Here is a 21,678-nt window from a genome sequence, read left to right as displayed (position 1 = left end):
AGACCGAGGTGACTGCTGTGACAGCCTTCTTATCAATGGCACCAGGAGAACACGTTCCGAGGCTAGACCTATTTCAAATGCAGAGACAGGATAAGGTTAGCTGCCTTTAATGGGGTGACGGGGAATCTTTTAGATAGAGCTTGAGCAAGAAGCTCAGCTAGACCTGCACAGTTCAGGAAGAGAGCAAAGCCAAACCACGCATGCTGCCCTCCCCTAGCCTGGTAACGTGAACCAAGTCAGCATCAGCAGCTCCCCCTGTGACCAGGGTTGGGGCCCTCGGGCCACTCCAGAAGCTCGGCGCCGCCAGCGCTCCTTCCAACTCAGCTGGCAGACTTGCCAGGCACCGCTCACTTCTCACTCAGCCAGGCCTGGGCAGGCTCAAGACGAAAGGAAAACAGGGGCTAGAGGGAGGGGTGAGCCAGCCGTGCAGAGTGGGAAGGAAGAGACAGAAGAGTGGGGAATTAACCTGTTATTTTAATTCACATGGTCCCCTAACATGCTAAAAAACAAAACCCACCAAACCCTACGCACTATTAAATGAGGATTCCTTAGAAGTTCCTTGCTTCCTTGGTGATGAGCCAGTGACGGAGAGCCCCGCTGGGCCTGGTCCTCCCCGCACCCCCCCAGCTGGGGCGCTGTGTGTCTGTGCAGAGCTCGGGGCTGGTACGAGCTGGGGTGCAGAGCCCACTGCCGCCCGCGCATGCCCAGTCTCCTGCTTCCCCGCAGCACGGCGGCTCTGGGCCCTGTGTCTGTTCCAGGTTCTCTCCTCCACTCCCTTCTCCTCCACACCACCACCACGGCCAGAAGGTATTTCTAAAAGTTATTTTCCCCAAGACATCAAAATAATCTCTGACCTGAATCTTGTCCCAGCAAATCCATTGTACACATCTGTCTACGCCTGCCCTGATCCTTGCCTCCTTCCCGCATTTCTCAGCACAGGCATCTGCCTGCCGTGCGGTCCCTTTCACCGCCGCTCTGCCCATGCGGCATCCACCGCCTCCTTTCTTCTTACTGGGTGATTAACACGGTCAGGCCGCAGGCATTCAAGGAGGAAGGAGGGAGGGAGGGAAGGAACGACCGTAAGAAAAACCCATTTCCACCTCTCGTGGACCGCATACTCTTCCTTTTCCCTTGGAAATAACGCATTTCACACTCTCCGAGGTGCCCACTTTCCCCACCTTGGTCCCACCTCTGAGCTTGTAAGAGTCTTTGAGGAGACAAGAAGCAGTTTATCACCGTTGAATTGCAGGGCTCTTTCTTAGTGGGAACGTGGAGTACTGTGTCTTGGTATTGGGGCATTTGGAGGCGGTGAAATGTGGCATGCTACTTGAAGAGGCCACCAGATTCCCCTTTGCATCATGTGTCACCTGATCCTCCAGTACAGTGCTCTTGTTTCTGTTCCCAACTACCACCCACTGAAAAACATCCCCCCGCCCAGTCACCCAGGGTCTCCCAACTTTTAACTCCAGTGTTTTTCAGTCCAAATGTTACTCCACCTACAGGTTGTCTTTGACCATGGTGGCCTCCTGAAATCTGCGTCCCTCGGTTCCCAGCGCACACCATCTCCCCTGCCTTCCGCCCTCCCTCACCTCCTCTGCCCAGCTTCCTCACGGAGCCCACCGCTTCTCGTGGTCCCTGGGGCCAGTGCTCCTGGGTGGGGGGTGTTCGTTAGTCTCCCCGGCACTGTGCCCGGTAGTGGTGCTCTCACCATTTGCTTCCCCATCACCTGTGTACTAAAAGCTCCCCAAGTCTGGGTCTGTACTTGAATCTCTCTCCTGGACACCTGCCTGCAGTAGGTCTCTCCTTGTATTTTTGAACCTTAAACCAGAGCCTCTGAACCTGGCACTAATTTCTCTCCAAGGGACATGTGGCAATCTCTGGAGACACTTTTGGTTGTTACAGCTTGACAGGGGGATGCTAGTGGCATCCAGTGGGTATTGGCCAGGAATGCCACTAAACATTTTCCATGACATAAGACAGTCCCCACAATAAGGAATTGCGTGGCCCACAATGCCAGTAACACTGAGGTTGCGATGCACCACCATGTGCACTTCAGCTGGAGAACGCCTTCAGCGGATCTTCCCTTTGAACATTTCCCACTGTAGCACACCATTGTGTCATGTGCTTACATGTCTACCCCTCCCACGGGGCTAGAAACTCTTGGGCACACAGCGGTTTATTCGTCTGCCCATCTCTCGGCCCTAGCAAAGCATCTGAATGAAATGTTAGATAAGCAGGCAGCACTGTAAGTCAACAGAGTATGTACCTATTGTCTGTGCAATATCCCCACATAAACTGTAAGCTCTCTGAAGGCAGGGACCCTCATAACCTACCACTGGGTGTTGAGGGAGGGTGGAAGCGGTGGGAAGAAAGGGAAGCTTCATGGCAGGTGAAAACACCTGTAGAAGCTGAGATTCCGTGCCTCACCTGGGTGAGTAGGGGCTAATGCCTATGACAGCACAATGTATGGGAAGAAAAAAATAGCCTAAAACAGCTGACATCTGATTACTGTTTCTAAAAATTGCAAAGAGGTTGAATATATAGGTAGATAAGACATAAACCAGGTCTGTGTTGGTAAAATGAGTTTTTTTTTTAAGGTACTATTAAAGGCAAGATGAGCCCAGATTGTATTTGGAGTAGTAAATACACTGTAATATAAAACTGAAGGGGGTTAATGGACAAGAAAATAGAGAGAACCCTGGAGGAAAAAAGAATGAATAAGGCATTTTGGCAGTGTGTTAATTTTTCCATTTATTCTAGCAATCTCCCATTATATTCTTATTTGGGTAATATATAATGTGTTTGAATTCCCCAAATCACTTAAATACATCTTTATGAAATACCAAATGGATCACATCTCCACCATTGTACTCAAACTCTGTTTCCTTCAAATCTCCTGCACAAGGAGGCATTTTTAAGCAAAGCTTGGGGCCACACCTTTCTGCAGCTCGCGGGAACTGAACGCAATCTGTCATGTGCCTCTCTTGGGGCATCCCATTACCTTCTTGTCTTTCTGTTAACCTCATTTTTCTTATTTATTTTGACTTGCTATGCGGCATGCATCTTTGGAAACTAATGATTTATCCCCAAAGCAGGGGTGTAAATTCATATTTTTATGTTGAATTATTTTCCCCCAAATTCATTTGGATACCTTATGTTAAGGATCTAGTTATGAAAGCAAAGTGTTTTGGATTTATAGGAGGAACTTCTGCCTAGTAAACTAGGAAAGCAGGAAGCTACCCTATGACTGAAAATCCCTGCTAAAGGACAGGGCAGGACACACCCATCACCCACAGGTCTGAAGGTGCCCTAGGACACGTGCTAGTGCATATGGGTGTGGGCGTGCACATGCGTGGACATGAAAGCCACACCCATTCTTGCAACCCTGCAATGAGAACAACTGCTGCTACTCAGAAAGAGGAAGGAGGCCCTTTTGGAGTCTTTTGTGATGATCTGGAAAATAACATTGAAAATAAAATCTAAGGGAAGACAAATGAAAGAAATTGCTTCTATTTCTATCCCAAGTCAGTTATTTAAAGCCTCTTAAAATTAGGCTTGGGCCATGCCAGATTTACTGTTAACATGTGTTATACCCTCTACCCCATGAAACAAGAGTATAATGTATAAAAGAGGGACAAGTTCAGTTGTTAGATATTACACCATATTCACCTCCTTCCTCAGAGAGTTTGGCAAAGTGATAATATTGAGAAAAACAATCATGGTTGCAGCTGGCCTGCCTCCCAGGGACACACCCTCACATCACCACTAGCAGGTGTACAGGCATCTATTTCCCCATGTTAAGGATGAGGAATCTGGGTCTCTGGGCAAAAGTCCACTCAGCTTATATGTCAGGGTGGAGGGGTCTGGTTCTAAACACAGGATCTACATTTTTACATAAGAAAGTACTTTTCCCATTCAGCTATGAATTAAATAAACAATTCCAGAAAAAATTCAGTACAAAGAGTTTTTTATTGACATTGTAAGAAACATTGTTCTTTCTCTTTGTTACAAAAGGACTAAGTGGTTCTGAAAGCAAAAGTAGAGTCCATCTGTGGCGGGGCTGCAGCCCTGGGCTCAAGGTGGGCGCCGGGGCATCGCGGGGGGCTGCAGGCTGATCTGAGGAAGGCCCGGGACCGGCCACATCCGAACACTATGCCTACAATACTTAAATGTATTTACATGTGTTTCTTTTAAAAAAGGATTACACATTTTATTTTTTAAAAATCTAAAAAAGTTGAAAAAAAATGAACTTGTGTTTTATTTTTACACGTTTGCAGGATACACAACAGGAACTTATCAGAAGAGAACATCCTCCTATCAGTTCAAAACAACATGGGAAACCAGGTTATAAGACAGCTCACACTCTGCTACAATTGTGTGCTTGTGGCCTGAGCGCACAGCCTCGAGCCCTGATTTGCCAACACCCACTGGTCCCTCGCATAGACAAGTTTAACATAAAATAAGGCACGTATGTCTCAAGAATCAAAAACTCTGCGGCCGGAGAGGATGAGCCAGTGTGTAAGGAGCAGGGGCAGTGTAATTAATCCTTTAAAAATAAAACAAAATGGCTCAACAAATAAAAACATGTGTTTTTATAAACAGGTGTTAAACAGGAGTACCATGTATAATAAGCTGCATTAAAAAGTAGGAAATGACGTGACTGAGTCAGCACTGTCTCCCTAAATGCACCAGTCAGAGAGGTGGAGAAAAGGTCGGGGGCTGGAGGCGGATTCCAGAGATGCCAAGTCTACAGAGCCCCATGTGCAGAAAGGACACTTCTAGGTGGCCCCCAAAAGCCCTTCCTTCCACTGTTATGAGAGATTACTGCACTGCTGGACAAGCATGCTTTCTTCTCCACTCTCCTTTCTCCCCCAGACTTCTGAGATTTCCACGGAGAGCAGCCAAATATTCAGCTGAGCTCTGAGTGTCTCCTGCAAATCTAAAGGCAGTAGCAAGGAAAACAAGGAGAAGAAGTAAAAGCAAAGAAAGGGGGCCAACCCAGAGAATCTCCTGAAACCAAAGAAAGATGCAGAGGCCCCAGATGACAAGAGTGCCCACCCACCTGCAGCCCATGCTTGTCCAAAGGGCGGAGGTGCTGTGGGAAGTCAAGGCAGTTAGGAATGCAGCTCATGCCCAGGAATACTACTGTGAAAGGGCTCTGAGGGATGGGAAGGTCAGCATGGTCCAGGGACCACCCTCCCCTTTCTGCTCAGGAGACTGGGGGACACCCAGGCTCCAAGCTTTGACACCAAGAGGAAGAAAGGAATCTGGGCAAACCCTAAGAATATGCAAGACCAGGACTTCAGAGATTGTGAGGTTCATGGAAAAAAGATTCAGGGAATAGATAATTTATTTTGTGACCAGATCTGGACCTGTTTGAGGAACACAGAAAAAGGCTTGCCTTTTCCATTGGAAAGTGGTGTGGACTTGACTTGACTGAGCTGAGATCAGTAGGTGTATTTTGCTTTTGGGCTCTGTTGCAAAGCGGATGCATCCTTTGACTTAAAAGAAGATGCATTTAGGTAGATGGCAGGAGAAATCTCAGCACGCCTCTGAGGGTTTTCAGGAACATCTAGTTGAAAGCAAAACCAACTGTCTAAGCCACAAAGACCCAAACGGCAAATTTAGCTCCATGCTGAGATTCCTGGTCCAAATAAGAGAACATAAATATGAGAAAAATGGGCTGGTCCTTAACATCCTTTCTATCATTTAATATTTGATTTGACTTGATTTTGTTTTTCTCATACTAATTTCAATGGTAGGAAAAAGATGGAGAAGGCCACACCATTGACGCATGAATCATTTTGGATAAATTCAAATTCAGGGTCAGCGGGACAGAATATAGCAGGTAGTCTGAGGTGTTACTATTTTAATAGTTTACATCTTCCTTAAAGTAAAATGCTGTATAATCCATGTACTCTGTGCACACATCACATGTCTTTTGTGTCACAACTGCACGTGGGAAGTAGCTGCACTTTTCAAATCTTAACAAAAGTACAAATGAAATTCCCATAAAGGACTAACTGCATAGAACGTTTAACTTCTTGAATGGATGCACCGTTTGATATACAGGGTATAACAAAAGGCATCCACAGAGATAAACATTCTCCCTAGAGCTCACAAATACTAAAAGTGGTTGAAGCAATTTATTCCAAATATCATTGTGAACTTTCTCTTTGACACCTAAGTTTTATAAATCCCTTAAAATAGGGTGCTTAGAATAGAAATACTCCTTCGCTATAGTGGAATTAATACACGTTAATGACATAGCTGGCTGTGGAGTTGTTTAAATACCTATATACTTAGAACTATAATCAATTCTCAGTCATCTATGATAATGGGTAAAGAGCTGGAACTCAACGATGAATACAGAAAACCCACAATTATTCCCCAAACTAATTCTACCCGGTGGCTTCAATCTACCATCTACCTAACTTCTTACCAGAACAGAGGAAAGGAGCAACGTGTCTGAGTGACCCCAGCTGCCCTGACCTCTCCCCCTGGAGTGCTGGACAACACTGGAAGATGGAGAAGAGGCAAAGTAGATAACTGAGAACTGACCATACAGATGGACCCACCCAAAGCACACTGTGGACAGGAAGAATTCTAAACCCAAAGTGTGAGCAAATGATTTCATTCGCAAAAGTCCCAAAATTCCATCTGTGTGTAACTGTCAAAAGTATGCCCTGAATTGAATTAGGGGTGGGAAGCATGTCAAAGACGTGTTATCAGTGCTCCAGTGCACCCACAAATGATTCTTGAACTCATTATCCATATTCTGATTCTTGTGCCCAACATGGGAACTCAGAAAACTAAACAAAACAGAAACCAAAAGCAAAATGTTGAGCATATAAAGGTAAGGTTTAAAAGCTGGAAGTGTAACCCCTTGGTCAAAAGCACACCAACTCCTATTTCCTCTGAGTAATAGATAAGTATCTCAGATCCTTCAGTCTGACCTTTCTAAGAAAAAAACGAACGTGCACTTCACGCATTTACACTGGTTTACTAAGAAGGGGGCGGGTTTACAGGTTTTAAAAAAAGAGGGTGACTTGAGTGTAACAATACTGATTCAAAACTGAAATGGAAGACAGTTTCTCCCTAGAATACTTTAGGGTTTCTCAGAGTCCTTTTCCATAAAAGGAATATACTTGAAACACATCCCAGTTAGGTGAGATGAGATTGCTAAAATACATACAGAACTAGAAAAAACAAATGAGCAAAAAACTGAGTCAATTTAATCTTTTAAACTCCTAAAGTTCATGTTTGTGGCCATCGTTCTTCCTAATGCCTATTGCATGACTGCAAGGAACTTGTTTTCTTCCGCAAGGGAGGTCAGCAAAGAGCTCATGTCCCCGATGGCCATGTTGGTGGTGCTCACAGACAGCGCTGGCAATGGGAGGCAGGTGCGAGGTGTCGTGAGGCGCGAAGAGCTGTGGGAAAGGTTCTGAATGATACTTGGGCTCAAGGCTCCTGACAGCAGGCTGGCATGGTCCCCATCATCGATAATAGCGTCGAAATCAATCTGCACCCCTTCCAGGTCATGGCTGTCAAGGCTGTCAACTGTGCTCGTTACCTGGTTAGCACCTGGGGACAGTAATTCAGAGTCTTCGGCGCTGGCCCCCTGGAGCAGGCAGTTGGCTTCTGGAATGGAGAATGACCCTGTTTTCATGTCCTGCTGACTGAAGCCAATGGTTTGGTCATAGAACTGACCAGAGTAACTCTGCCCATTGGAACAGAACTGATGGGGCTGCCCTTGCATCTCCACCTTGATGCTGGTCACCCTGCAGGTCTGATTGGTGTCACTGAGTGGTCCTTGCTGCAGAGCAAGGCTGCCCCTTGGTACAGCCTGCTGCCTGCTGGCCCCGTAGCCACCACATGGTTGGTAGCCCCTGAGTGCTGCCAAGTTTGGCGGCTGGCCGCTGAGGCTGGGAGGCCCTGGCTGGCCGCCCTCTGGCCCTTGATAGGCGTGGATGTGTGAGGTAGCACTAACCTGCCCTAGCATCTGCTGACTGGGGCGGCCTGCCCCCTGGTGGTGCATGCTGTTGCTCAGTAGCTGATGTGCCACATACCCCTGTCCCACCGTGTCTTGGGTCAGCATGCTGTTCACTGTGCTGCCAGCTGACCCACTGGGCACCACTGACATGCCAAAATCCTGCTGGTTCCCGTTCCCTTGCATGGCGGTAGTATTCAGCTTCGCTACTTGAGTCCCAGAACCACAGGCACGATCAAGTGAGCTGGGGGCTGCAGGCTGCCTGTTGAGGCAGCTCCCATACTGGTGAGCCCTACAGGGCTGTTCGTGGAAGGTGTGCCCATTGGTGCCAGCTATGCTGCTGTGGCTCACCAAGTGCTCAGGGCTGCCGTAGGAGCCGCCAAGCTCCCCGAGGGTCTGGTACTCCCCCGCCGGGCCAGCCCCATTCCTCAAGGGATTCTGCGGGGCGATGCCCATACTGTATAATGCAAAGGCTCGAGGCTGCTGCACTGGTGACCTCTGGACACACCTGAGCTTGGAGGAGGACAGGTCGGTGCTGCCGGAGCTGACTTCATTCCACTGAATGGGCAGGTCGGCTTTGCTGGCTTCGGCGCAGGGCCGCTCCAGCGTGCGGTACTGCTGGCTGGCCTGGCTGTCTGGCAGCCCAGGTGGGTCAAAGTCGCAGTGCCCGCTCCCCAAGCCGGGCCCATGGGGCACTTTGCTGTCGTCAGAGATGGCGCCCTGGAAGTGCTGCACATATCCTGCTTGGTTCTGTGAATTTAAGTACTGCACCACATCATCAGGCAAGAAATCCTCGTCGTTCAGGTTCACATCGGTGTCCATGGTCAGGGACTCCAGGGTGACATTCTCGGTAATGCTTGGGGGACAGGGAGAGGACTGGAAGTGGCGGGGCTGGCTGCCCTCGGGCCGTGTGTAATTCTGGAGCACTAAGTTACGCTTCTCCAGGGATGGAGGCAGAGACGGGTGATGGACGCTGTGCAGGCTGCTGAAGCGCTGTGCCCTGGGCAGGGCCAGGTTGTCTGAGCCCATCCTCGCGGGGTCGCTGGCTCGCCGCATGCCATTGCCCAGTGCGTCCTGGGACAGCAGGGGTCGCCGGCCGGAACTGTGCGCGCCCCCGTCGCTGCACCTGCGCGGGGGCAGCACAGGGGGCAGCGGCCCCGCCGGCTCCCGGCCGTCGCCCAGCAGGGCCAGCCTGGTCTTCAGGCTCATCCTCTCCATGTTGGGCAGCGGCGTGGGCGGCGGCCCACCCGTGGCGGCTGCGTACTTGGCCTTCAGGCGGTACTGCTGGGCCGGCGTGAGGCTGAGCAGGCTGGGCAGGCCGTCACACTGGCTGGCCTCGCTGGACCTGCGCGAGGCGTCGGTGGAGATGGGGTCATAGGAGTCGGCCACGCTCACGTTCTGGGGCCGCCCCTCGGCCTGGGACGCCTCACTGGACCTCCGGCTGGAAAAGCAGGGGGAGATACCCGAGGAGCGGCGGCTGCTCAGGTAGGCGGAGCTGATGGTGCTGGCACTGCTGTCCCGCCGGCTAAGCGAGCTCAGCATGGTGATGTCCATGCCAGGAAGGTCGCTCCTGTTCGGCAGGAGGGTCATGGGCCCGCCCAGACTGCAGCTGGTACTGGGCTGTGTGCCTGTAGGGAGAGCGTGGGAGAGAGGGATTAATTTGACGGTAATGGAAAACAGGCTGCGACAAGCTGTCTGTAAAGGGCGGGGAAGAAACTGCTGTGGGTTTCCCTGGCCGGGTGGTCTCGGTCACAGGGGGTTTCTACCTGCCTCTGCTGGGCAGCAGCAATGGGCCCTAGGTGACAGTGGAGGAATGAAGGTGGCTGGGGGCCGGTAACATTTTATTTACAAGCTCACAGGCGAGGTTGGGCAATGCCTGGACGCAACAGAACAGTACCTCCTCCCCGGATGAGTGGAACTCCTTCACAGGCGCAGTATGAGGGCAAAATATACAACCTCGGGGTATACACAGTGCTCAACTCATGGGCAAGTCTGCAGGCTGGAGGCATTCCAGGAGTTTCATATCCACACTCGGGGCCTCCCGGAACATCTTACGAAAGTGCAACACACCTGAGTTGCAGATGTGAGGAGGTTCGTCCTAATGATATGCTCCAGGCATTCAGTGCCATCTCAGAAGCAGAATCTCACTTGGGGCTGACGATGGCGAAGCTTGCTTGCTTTTCATTATCCTGGGCAAATATCAAAGTAGCTACTGACCTCCTGGCTGTATGTAGACTGTGGATACCAGATACAGGTGCTGACCACAGCCACCCCTGCTGCTGGGCTGTCCTTTCTCCAGTGCAAGAGCTATGACTCCACCATCCGAGTCATGCAGTCTTACTTTTTGTTTTATTATTACCCTCTTCCTACTTGCTTTTAAACTACGGACTCTCCAGAATGGCAACAGTAGGATGTATGGCTGTAGCATAATTTAGGACTGGTGAAGAAACTAGCATACAGAAAACCTCTCGCAGTGTCTGGCTGCAATGAAAAGAAGAGCAAACGCTGAGCAGTCGGGTGCGGAACTCACCGTTTCCCGTGAGAGGAGAGACCGCAGGGGCTTTGGGGGGTAGAATAGGGTTCAGTCGAGGAAGCATTCCATTCACTTGTTTGAGCCTTTCTAGTTTTACATGCTCCATCCATTTGGTCCCTGCCGGGTTCCTTCTGGCTTGCAAAGCGAGGGCCGTGGTTGCAGTGGAAATGGTCGAGTCCATGATTGGGGTTTCGTCGATGGCGCCCAGGTCTCCTACACCACCGTCAGTCAGAGGAAGCTCGAGCCCACTGTTGGAAAAGTTGCTGATGGGGGACTGTTGGCTGCTGCATGAAGACTGACCACCAGGGCTTGGCTGAGATGTCTGTGGGGGTCAGAGGAAAGGAAGGAAGTGTTACTGGGAAGGAAAAGAGGAAGGGAGCCATAAATGAGAGTGCCTGCAGATCCAGACCTGCAGGCCTCTCAGTGCATTGAATGAGAAGAACTATGTTCAGGTGAATGGAAGTGGCCTCTCTGGACCACAGTGATGGATGGGAGGCCAGACGGATGTGTAGCGGGGGCACGGAACAGCAGGGCATGCCGGGTGTGGTGGGACTGGCATGGCATCAGTCATGAAATCCTGCCCAAAGGCCAGCTCTGCAAACACACTTCCTCAGTCCCAACCTCATTCCCATGACTATTCTTTGGGCCAGTTACTCAGTCACTCTAAACCTCAGGTTCCTTATCTGTAAAAAGGAGAGACCATTTACTTATCCAAGGGATTGTTGTGGGAATTAAGTGTGAGGTCTGAGAGCTCACAAAGTATAAAAAGACCTGGACAATAGTAACTGACTGGCTCTGAGAGCATTAGCAGCTCTTATTTTCCCAGGTGGCTTCAGTCCTCGGGTCCGTTTTGCTCAGCTAAAGCACACATGTCGATGTGTGCCACAAGCACATGGTACCTCCTCTCCACCAGAGCTGCTCAGAGCTGTTCAGGGCTGGTCCCCCACGCTCCCTGTACCTCTCCCCCTGCCTTCTACATTCTCCTGCTTTGTAGAACCTCAATCAGGGTGAGGCTGAAGGCAGCTGTAAGAAGTAAAACTTCAGTATCTCATCGCTTCTGCTCTATAGTACACCCAGAGTGGAGGAAAGCTGCAGGCCCCAGCCCTCCACAGTCTGGGGAATGACCTAGGAGACCAGGCAGTGTTTCCCTAACCTGAGCTAAGTGGACTGGTGAAGACAATTCTGCAACTAGATGGGAACTTGATCTAGTCCATGGGGTCTTAGTTCAGGGAAAGGTCCCCTCCAGGGGTGCTGGAGACCGGAAGTAGAAAGCTCACCATCTTCAAGTCCACAGAGCACTATAAAATGGCCTACAGTGAGCACTCTGAACCACCTAGAGCTGTTCTAAAACTTGGCTGGAGCCCTGGTTGATGAACAGTCTAACCCTTTTTGTGCAGATAAGAATAGTGATGTTTAGAGTTCAGTGACTGCCCAAGGCCACAAACTCCCGAAGTCACAAAGTCAGTGGTGCGACCAGCCTAGGCTCCCAGCCTGGCGTTACTGTCATGCCTCTGCAACACCTTCTCTGGTGTTACTCTAAAAACTGGAGCCTGACAGTAGCCCAGAGAGCAAATTCCCAAGGGACAGGTAACTACAGACCATCAGTTCCAGACTCCTGTTATCTCAGGTGGCATGCACTCTGCCGGGGGTGGGGGTGGGGGTGGGGGCTTTGGACCCTTCCGCTGCTCGGCAGAACCCATTACACTTTTTCTGCAACCACAGTACATACACCCAAGCAAATGAACACTTTCTAGGCGAGTGTCACATGACACACTAAGGTTGTCCTGGGCAACCAAGCAGAGCAAAATAAGGCACACGAACTTGATCACGAGTTCACAGAGTCTTGCTCCAGTTTTCGCTTTAGCAGTCTTGGGGTACCAGACTCGCTCCTGCCCATGGGACTTGGAGCACCCATGGTTTTGGATGCCTTGTGTTTGGATTGTCAAATCAGTATGTGTGTGTGTATGTGAATCCGTGTGTACTGTATGTACACATGCACATGCAGGAACATACTTCCATAGGGCACAGAAGAAGGCACAATTGCACTTATAATTAGAAAGCTGCTTAAAGCAGCTCAGACACTTAAATATAGGTTAAATTGCCAAAGACAAATGTGTCCAGGTCTTCCTCAAAAAAGAAGTGGTACATGTCTGGTCCCAGAATGAATTTATACTAGCCAATATGGTAATCAGTCTTTAAGAACATCTGCTTGGTAGGCCCCAGTATGACTTATTATGATTTATCACTTGGACAGATAGAACAATGAATTTCACCATCTAACTCCACATTTCCACATGCTGAATGTTCAAACCACATTGCTTCTGTGTTTGAAACACATCTGAGTTAATGTTCACCACCAAAGATATCACAAAGCACAAAAATGAAAAAAAAAAGATAAAAAAATATGAATTAAATGTTAAAATGAAATCAAAACAAGACAAAAACAGCAGAGAAGCTGAAATTCCCTCACCTTATTACCCACTGTCCTTAGGAAGTGAGAACAAGACATTTAGGAGCATTACACAGAAGAGATGTTGGATTAATAAGAAAAAAGAAGAAAGAATTTAATTCATAGCACAATGAACAAATCAAAGACAAGTTTTTAAAGAAAGAATACTAGAAAGGTAAATCTCGTGTGTTAGTAAATGTCTGTGAAGATATCTACTTATATTTGTATGTGTGTGCATGTTACATGTAAAACAGTCTCTTGTGGAAATCTGATTAATTTATCACCTCACTGAGCCTCAGTTTCCTCACCTGTAAAATATGGGGCAGAGTCTCAATCCCTATAATCTCTTCCAGCCCCATGTTTCTATGATTTAATTACTTTATGAAATATTTCACATTTTGGGGTATCTCAGATTTCACTGAGCCAAATCATTATAAATTTTTATTTCTACCAATTCTCTCTTTAAATAATGGGTTTTTGGAGAGGAGATGACAGTTTGCTTGAGCTCGGGATATACATTAAAGGTACAAGAAACTCTGGATTCTTAGGATATCCTGAGAACATAAATCAATGTCTTCTGATGACGTAATCTAGGGGACCACAAATTTGCTCTCCTTGTTTCATTAACTGCTGGAAGATACATTGGTGAATGTTCTGCCCAATTATTAAACAGGTGGGCTTTATTTTAGGAAATTGGTATGTGTTTCTGGAAAACAAATATATATGAAATAGTCTATGAATGATTAATTTGAAAGTATAGGGATCAGGCATAGTACATATGTAAACTTTTGACTAAGGTGCTCTTTGAGAGTAAAATACAGTTACCCACAGGGAAATAACGATAAATCTGGATAGCTCATTTGCATTATGTTGGCTAGACTCAATGTCACCTTTCAAGATTCTTAAGAGCTCAAAGACAAATTCAATAAGTCATTAAAATTCACTAAGTCATTTGATTCCACTGTCGATTCTGGAATTGTATGTGCATTATTTCCCACCCATATGTACGGCTGTACAACATTACTCAGGAATTCATAGGATTGCTGGACTTTTCTAATTTTAAGAAAATGCCTCCTCACACTAAGTATAAATCTGCTTGCCTGATCATTCCCATGCATCTGGAAGTCTAAGCACATGACTCTTATTGGTACATTTCTTCCACAACCAGAGCATGACAGACTAGAATCTGACGCATTCCCAGAGCTGACCCTATCATACATATGGCCAAATGCAAATGTATTGGATCTCCTCCAAGAGCCACATATTTTCATTTTTCTTTTTGTCTTTTGGAAAATTTTAGAGGTTGTAATACAGCACATACATAAAGTAAAATCACCAACTGAAGTCAGAGAAGCAGCCAATAGTGGCATAATTCATATACCCTATCAGGCACCAAATCATAATGAGTTTTGGTGATAACAACTTTCAGATCCCTCCCTAACTCCCCACCTCGTCTGTTCAGGTACCACTGCAGAAATGGTCTCTATCAAACCAATCACTAGACTGGGACTGGAGTTGTCTCTCCTGAAAACATCAGCAATGCTGTGCCAGCCCCCATCATCAGCAAGGCATGACCCTTTTCACCCTCCTCCCTTTATATTCCTGCACATCCCCCTGGGGCCCCATGGCTTGTGCTTGGCTCCGCCAGGACCTGCTCCTTCCACTCTCTGAGCACGGACTGTGGCGGCCACCTCTGCCTCCAGGGTGCTGCCAGTTAGCTCCTCTCTTAACTGCTCTCACACATACTGTTTAAAGCCTCCATCAAAGTGACCTGTAAGGATTTGCTATGTGGTGGTCTGCCTATCTAACTAGACCAAGAACTTCTTAAGAATAGGGACCATGGCTTATTTTTCTTGAGGTCACCAGGGCAAAGCAACAAGACAGAAAACGTTTAGAGAAAGACTGAGTGAATAATTTTCTATATTACAGGCCCACTGAAAATGTAGGCATATTGTGTCTTCTACCTGCCACAAGGTGGTATAGTTTCAGATTAATTTTAAAAACAATTAGGGAGCCTTGAAACTCTTTTCTAAGCTGTTATTCTATGTAGATCAACTCCAAATAAGCAATCCAGGTCACTGAGTCCCTGCCTCCTTTAATCAGCTAGCCCGATGCAAGTGAGGACAGAGTGGTCCAGTCCCTCTGAATGCAGTACCCAGCTCTTTACAATTACCTATGACAGCTTTGGGACAATCAGAAGGACAGCGAATGACATACCATGGGCTTCTCCGCCTTGACCGTTTTCACTTGCAGGCATTCCTCCCGCTTTGAGGTAGTGTTGCTGAGGTCCTTCTGCTCGCCAAGGGCTCCCTGAGTCGGCCGGCCGGGCGACCTGGACTGCGAGTGGCTGCCGGAATCTCGTGGTGGTGGGGGCCGCGGATGTATGTCCCCACGCTGCTTCTTGGTGACGTGAGCCTCTGGGCCATGCACTGTCTTCACATGTTTCCGGAGGGAACTGGGGTCTGTGTAGCGCTTAGTGCAGCCTGGGATTTTGCAGACATATGGTTTCTGCCAAATGCCACAAGAATGAAATAACAGATTGTTATGAAAGTGATTATACCCCAGCGCAACAGTCCTTTGTAGCTGCACATTACATCTTAATTCTTTGAAAGCACTTCAGAAAGCTTTGAAGTATTTAAGTGCTTCTAGGTACTAAGGGTTTAATAAAGGTCACTTGGACATTGTTCAGGGTCCACAGAATCTAGCTGTAATTGGTTATTACTTCAGAGAGTCTACAGAGCTAGGAATATGTCAATTGTCTTTGTGTTCTTGGAGACACTCATCTCATGAGTAGGAAGACATGTCACAGTGTCAGGCTACTGCTCAATAGATACTTGAAGAAGATGATAATGGTGACAACAGGAAAAGGCCTAAATGACAGCTATCATCTAATCACAGGAATCCCATATAACCTCTGGGAGAGCTTGTGTGAAGAAATTTCTTATGGATGTCCTGGTTTCCACATCTACTATTACTCTGACCCCTTTGAAAATGTACTCTTTACACACAGGCATAACAAAAATTGCCTATAGCCTCTTCCATGTTAGCTATCACTAAATTATGTTCCTTGAGTAGCTTTACAACTGTGTGGGGATGTTCAGGCCTCAGAATATCCAGACCCTTTCTGATCTTCCACTTCGTAAAGCCCTGTTAGGCTGTCAGTGCATGCTCACTCACACACTGCAACAGGCCAGGGTGTACATCCTGGAAATGAGGATTCTTGGTCCAGGCTCTGCTCCTGAGTACTAAGGTGGGGACATGATTTTATGCTAATATTGTTTTCTATGTAGGCCAGTGATGAAGCCTAGAGATAAAGTCATAAAAAATTATGTGGAAACTTATAGCTGAATATTTTTACTCAATTCACAGAATTGCTGCATTTACTCATGACCAACATGAGGACTGTAGTTTGATTTGGCTTGAAATATAATATATTCATGGATGCTTGTATGCTTATGATCTATGTGTAACAGAAGATGAGTAATTTAGGTAAGCAATCGGTGTAAAAAAACATGATGAATATAATGTACCCATCATATTTAAGAAGAGGCCCTGTCTTATAGAATGGATGTGTTGAAAAGAAAATGCTTTTCCACTAAAACCCCGAGTGCCGAGTGCTACAGAAATGATGAAATGTCCTAATGTAGTGAAGCAAAGATTCTGAAAATTATACTAAGACACTTTACCTCCCAAATTTGTATGATTTACAACATATATATAATGAAATGAGCACATCGAATTCTGTGCATTAGGGACAGAAGAATGGCTCTGACGATTAGTGCTATTACTGTATGGTGTACAGACATCGGCCCTGTGCTTGCTCACTGCCCTGTTGCGACAGCTGTACTATCAGCAGGCAGGCTGGGAAGTATGGGCAGGAGTGTGGGGAGGGGGAGAGGAGCACAGAGAGCCAGGCCAGAACTACTCTTCCCACAAATATATGTATGCATGTGTATGTTATGGGTTAGCTTGGAAATGAGGACTTAGCTAGATGTGGAATGGGTACCCAAATGTTCTCCAGCTTCTGCATTTCCAGAAACACCAGAAAGTGCAAGTACATGTGCACCCATGTGCCCTCGCATGTGAACAGACACTGTGCACCCACAAACATCCACAAGTACACAGGTGCAAACTTGCGCTCTTCAACAAAACACATTAACCCAGTCATGTAGCTTGGCCCCCAATTCCGTTGTGATCAATGACTGAAATGAAACATAACTGTAGGCAAAGACAAATGCCAGGCTTATGGAGTTACCTGCATTTCCTGTCCTGGATATTCAACTTTTGGCAAAGCCGTTACCCTTCTGACTTTGTGAAAACGATTGATACTTTTTCTACCTGACTTTGTAGAATTTATCCAAATAAGTTATCTAAATTTATCCACTGAAATGCACATATTCAGTGAACACTAAAAGAGCTTCACTATATCTAAGACTCTGTGAACACAGAGTTGTATACACCAGGATTTAATCTCAAGGAATATAAAACATGGTAGGAAAGTGAGGCAGCATGTACTGGTCTTCAATACAGTGTGACTGCTACAGGTGGATGTGGACAAAGGCGAACCAATTTTTAGTTGGATGACTGTGGGAGGCACCCTTATTCAGTTGCTGTATCTGGGCAGAAAGCCCAGCTCTCTGGGTCATGGGTTAAATAAGGCACTGTGCTCACCACGATGTGTTCCACATGGTAAGCACTCAATAAACAGAACTTGATGGGGAAGAGACACTGCAATTGGGTTGTAAAAGGAGGACAAGATTCTGAGGGAATAAAATGAGGGCAAGAAGATGCAAAAACAGAGGCAAGCGTGCCAAGCAGAGGTCCCACGGCAGGACTGCTTCATGCCTGCGGGAGGGGCAGTTCCTGCCCAAGCTGTCTGGAAGGTTCCATTCATGGTCACGATGGTGAGAGGTCAAGGCTGGAAGGGCAGGCCTGGGCCAGGTGACAGCAGTTACAAGCCTAAGAAGTCTAAATTTTTCCTACAGGAAAGAGAGAGTCTTTGGAACTTTTTGGAAATACAACCAAATCAGAGCTTAAGGAAATGTGCTTAGTGTGCCTTTGGGAGGAACATGAGCTATGGGGTCTGGAGTAGGGAGCCCAGTGGGAGCCCACCCACGGCTGTGGCCCTAAATAGGCAGGGCAGCCTGGGATGGGGATGGAGGGGGTGGGCTGGCCTGGCTTCCCCCGTGGGGAATGCCCCCTTCTGATTCCCATCCACCATCCTCTGCCCGCCTAGGAGAGCCATGTGCTGGGCACACAACTACCAATATTTGGTTAGTGAATGAATGGAGTTACACAGAAGAGAGCAAATAAATGAAAGAAGATAGCTGAATTTACCTACTACTAGGTACTAATAATACTGATTGCACAAATCAGGACAAACTTAATTTTGGTGTATCTGAAACTGTCCATCATTCACATGCCAGGCCAGAGCCTCACATGGTCAGTGTTAATAATTTATCTTGGGTAGTATGCTCAATCTTGTTGAAAGATGTTGCTGACCAAGATATCTTTTAATCTCATTAGAGATGTTAAACTCTCATACAGCATTGCACTTTTTACCTTAAAGAAGAATCAAGTTCAATTATAATGTACTTAATTAAAGCAAACAGACAAATGCACATATTTTAAGTCTATAGAAAGATAAAAAGCTTGGTAAGTACGTTTATATGTATGCACTGCTAATCCTAACATAACTATTGCCCCAATTTCTCCATAACAACAGGAGAGAACTTTGGTGTAAAACGTATAGGAATGAATACCCTCTAAAGTTCTAATCATAATTGCACTTAAAATACATGAACTGTAGTTAAATATATTAATTAAATTAAGTTAGTCAATTCCCCTAAGATATTTAAAATGCAGATATAATTCACATACAATAAACATAACCTTTTTCAATTGCAGGATTCAGCAGCATCTGGCACATTCACTGTCTTGTGCAATTCCCACCATGATCAAATTCCAGAATATTTTCATCATCCCCAAAAGAAACCCTGCACTTATTCCCTCTCCCCACAGCCTCTGGCAACCAAAAATCTACTTTCTATTTCTATGGATTTGCCTATTCTAGACTCCCTAAAACTTTGTACAAAAAAGGCAGAGGTGGCATCTCCCTCAAAATATCTTCAAACAATTGACCAATAATAGGAGATTCCAAATGACTCCAGTTTCCTTATCCCACCATGACCCTTTCAGTTTGTACAGGTGAACATGTGTGCATGAATCTAACATAAATGTGCTTTTAGAGAGCTTGGTTAATCCCCTTACAGATGTTTTCATTCTGTAAGTTCAGCTCAGAGGAATCCTGGAACCATCTTCTCTACTTTAATGCCAATGGCCAGTGAGCTGAATGGTATGCCTTGTTTTTACCAGATTCTACCTCCCAACTCTCTGTGTAGAAGATCATGAATGGGCTTGACCAGCACCCTCAAAGGTCAGATGGCAGCCAAGGTCAAACGGCCCTTTTCCCACATGTTTCAAGCAAACTGATGACATACTTAGTGGGCAGAGCTCTATTATCTCATGTTAACAATTCTGGTCAGTTATTCTATTTCCCCCCAGTATGGGGGACCCTTTTTGTTAATCTCTGGACTCATTCAAGGCTTCACAGAAAAGCCAGAATTTGAGCTAGACCTTCAAGGAGAAGTCTGTAGGGAGACATGCATTAAAATGTAAGCATTTTAATTCTTATAATTAAATTATTTTCATTCTTACACTTTTCTGAAGTTTTTGAGAGATAATTACCTAAAAAAACCAACAATACAACAGGAACCCCCCACTAACCTTGAAGCCTTACTCAATATGCTACCTTAAAAAATTGGCCAGAAGTGATTCTGGATTTCTGAGAATAGTTTCCAAGATCCTTTGGAATTTGGAGTGTCTGGAAACTGTATTTAGCCAAGGCTGGTTGCTTTGTGTCTTTTTTGCTATAATGCATTTGCAGATACCACCTGGAGAAAGCAAATAAAAGCGGCTGCCTTAGCAGTAAGCTATCAGCCATCAGCACACTGCGTCTGAATCTGAATCTATCCTTGGTGCTTACGGGATTGCCCTTTGTATGGACACACATGCCGCATTTCTGGGCAGAGCAAGGGGATGGAATTCTGAAGTTAAATGCTCCTACTGTTGACCAGTAGGTGGCAGTTCTGAACAATGTGAGATTTGTTTGCCACAGGTAGTAACAAGTTCCCTCTTCAACTGTGTTACTCTCCAAACTGGGCCAGGTTTTTAGCCCTGCCTCTGAGGTCCCACGCCTTCACCTGCAGAGGCCGCGACCAGCCCACTCGAGCTGGGAATGGCCAAGTGGAAGTAAGACGGAATGGGCCTGCCGCTCCACGTGCATTCCCTGCAAGGACTCTTTGTTTCCACCCACGAGCCCTGGGCCTGAAGTGTGTCTCCTGTAAGAGCCTTACCTCATTGGAATGTGTTCTGTTTTGGTGCTTGGCGCGATCGGAGGCATTTGAGAAAGCCTTGTTGCAACCTTCGTGCTCACAGACGTACGGCTTCTCTCCAGTGTGGGATCTCAAGTGCGTTTTCAAGTTTTCTAGTCTCGAGTAGGCCTTTGTGCAACCTTCAAACTGAGGACAACAGGTAAATCTGGATTATTCCACACAATAACAGAGTATGCCTAACACCCCTCAAAGCTGATGAAGCCTAACATTTCAAGGGTCAGCAGCTTTTCAAAACCAAGGAACAAAAGTCCACTAAACTCTGCATTTATTGGAATTCAGACTCATTTAACTATACTGCACAGTGTAGTTCCACAGAAAGCATTTTCAGTGCTAGTGAAAGTCCTGGAGGGTTCTTTTTTTAGTAGCCCACTCAATGCGGACAATGGGTTTCATTATCTGCTCATTGATCTCCTCAAATTCCCACTGATTTCAGATTCAGCACAAAGTTCATTAATATGGCTTTGTGTCCATACAAAGACATGAAACTTGATCGTGTTTGTAAAGGGCCTTTAGGATGTAAAGTACCAGGCTGAGCTGTATCCAGTATGCCTAGTGGGCATCTCAATGGAAGGAGGCTCAGTCTCCCAGGAGTCCCGCCCCACTGTTAGGTCTATACTGGGCCATGGAAACATACCAGGGGGGCAAGGAAGAACTCTTAAAGCCATATGGGTTATATTCTTAAAAATTCAGCTTAAGCTTTTTAAGTCAAAGCTGGCATCTCCTTTTGCAATCTGAGTCCTCGCAGTGATGGGCATTTACACTGGGGCAGGCACAGTCGCCACGTGCTCACTCCCAGCACCAGCCAGCATGCCCTAGTCCCCACCTGCCTGTCACCACTGTGTAAAATGTGCTGTCCAATGTGGTAGCTGCTAGCCACGTGAGGCTATTCATATTTAAATTGAAATTTTAAAAATTAAATTAAAAAAATCAGTTCCTGGGTTGCTCCAGCCACATCTCTAAAGGACTCAAGAGGCACATGAGGCTCATGGCTTCTGGGCTGCACACTGCACGCCTAGAACATTCCCTCAGCCCCCAAAGCATGGTTGTCAGTATTCTTTCTCCATTTCTCGCTTCCCTCCATTTCAAAAACCCTTTCAAAACCCCTGGCATTTATCACAAAGCTCCATCCCTCTTCTCCCACACCCAGCTCCCATTCCTCAGCAGGCACAACCCTAAGAGTGTGACGGAGGACCTACAGCAAATCCCGATGCCCCGAGGTGCGAGGTGACCCCCTAACCTGGGCAGCCACCTG

At 46.8% G+C, this 21,678-nt stretch overlaps 1 protein-coding gene across 3 annotated transcripts in view; it reads right to left on the bottom strand.

Annotated features, from left to right (window-relative positions):
* Positions 1–3,956: 3,956 nt before the first annotated feature.
* The window catches only part of GLI3 (GLI family zinc finger 3), a 280,224-nt gene continuing 262,502 nt past the window's right edge, over positions 3,957–21,678 (bottom strand). For all 3 annotated transcript variants that reach the window (XM_036918904.2, XM_036918905.2, XM_036918906.2), the window contains 4 exons: positions 20,388–20,552; positions 15,190–15,480; positions 10,521–10,845; positions 3,957–9,618 (listed from right to left, as the gene is read on the bottom strand). In XM_036918904.2, the coding sequence (XP_036774799.2) occupies positions 7,289–9,618; positions 10,521–10,845; positions 15,190–15,480; positions 20,388–20,552 (3,111 nt within the window). In that variant the 3' untranslated portion in view covers positions 3,957–7,288. The remainder of the gene's footprint in view (positions 9,619–10,520; positions 10,846–15,189; positions 15,481–20,387; positions 20,553–21,678) is intronic.

The sequence above is a fragment of the Manis pentadactyla genome, chromosome 7, assembly GCF_030020395.1.
Source record: "Manis pentadactyla isolate mManPen7 chromosome 7, mManPen7.hap1, whole genome shotgun sequence".
In the NCBI taxonomy this organism is placed as follows: Eukaryota; Metazoa; Chordata; class Mammalia; order Pholidota; family Manidae; genus Manis; species Manis pentadactyla.
This window is presented reverse-complemented; position numbering and strand designations above follow the sequence as displayed.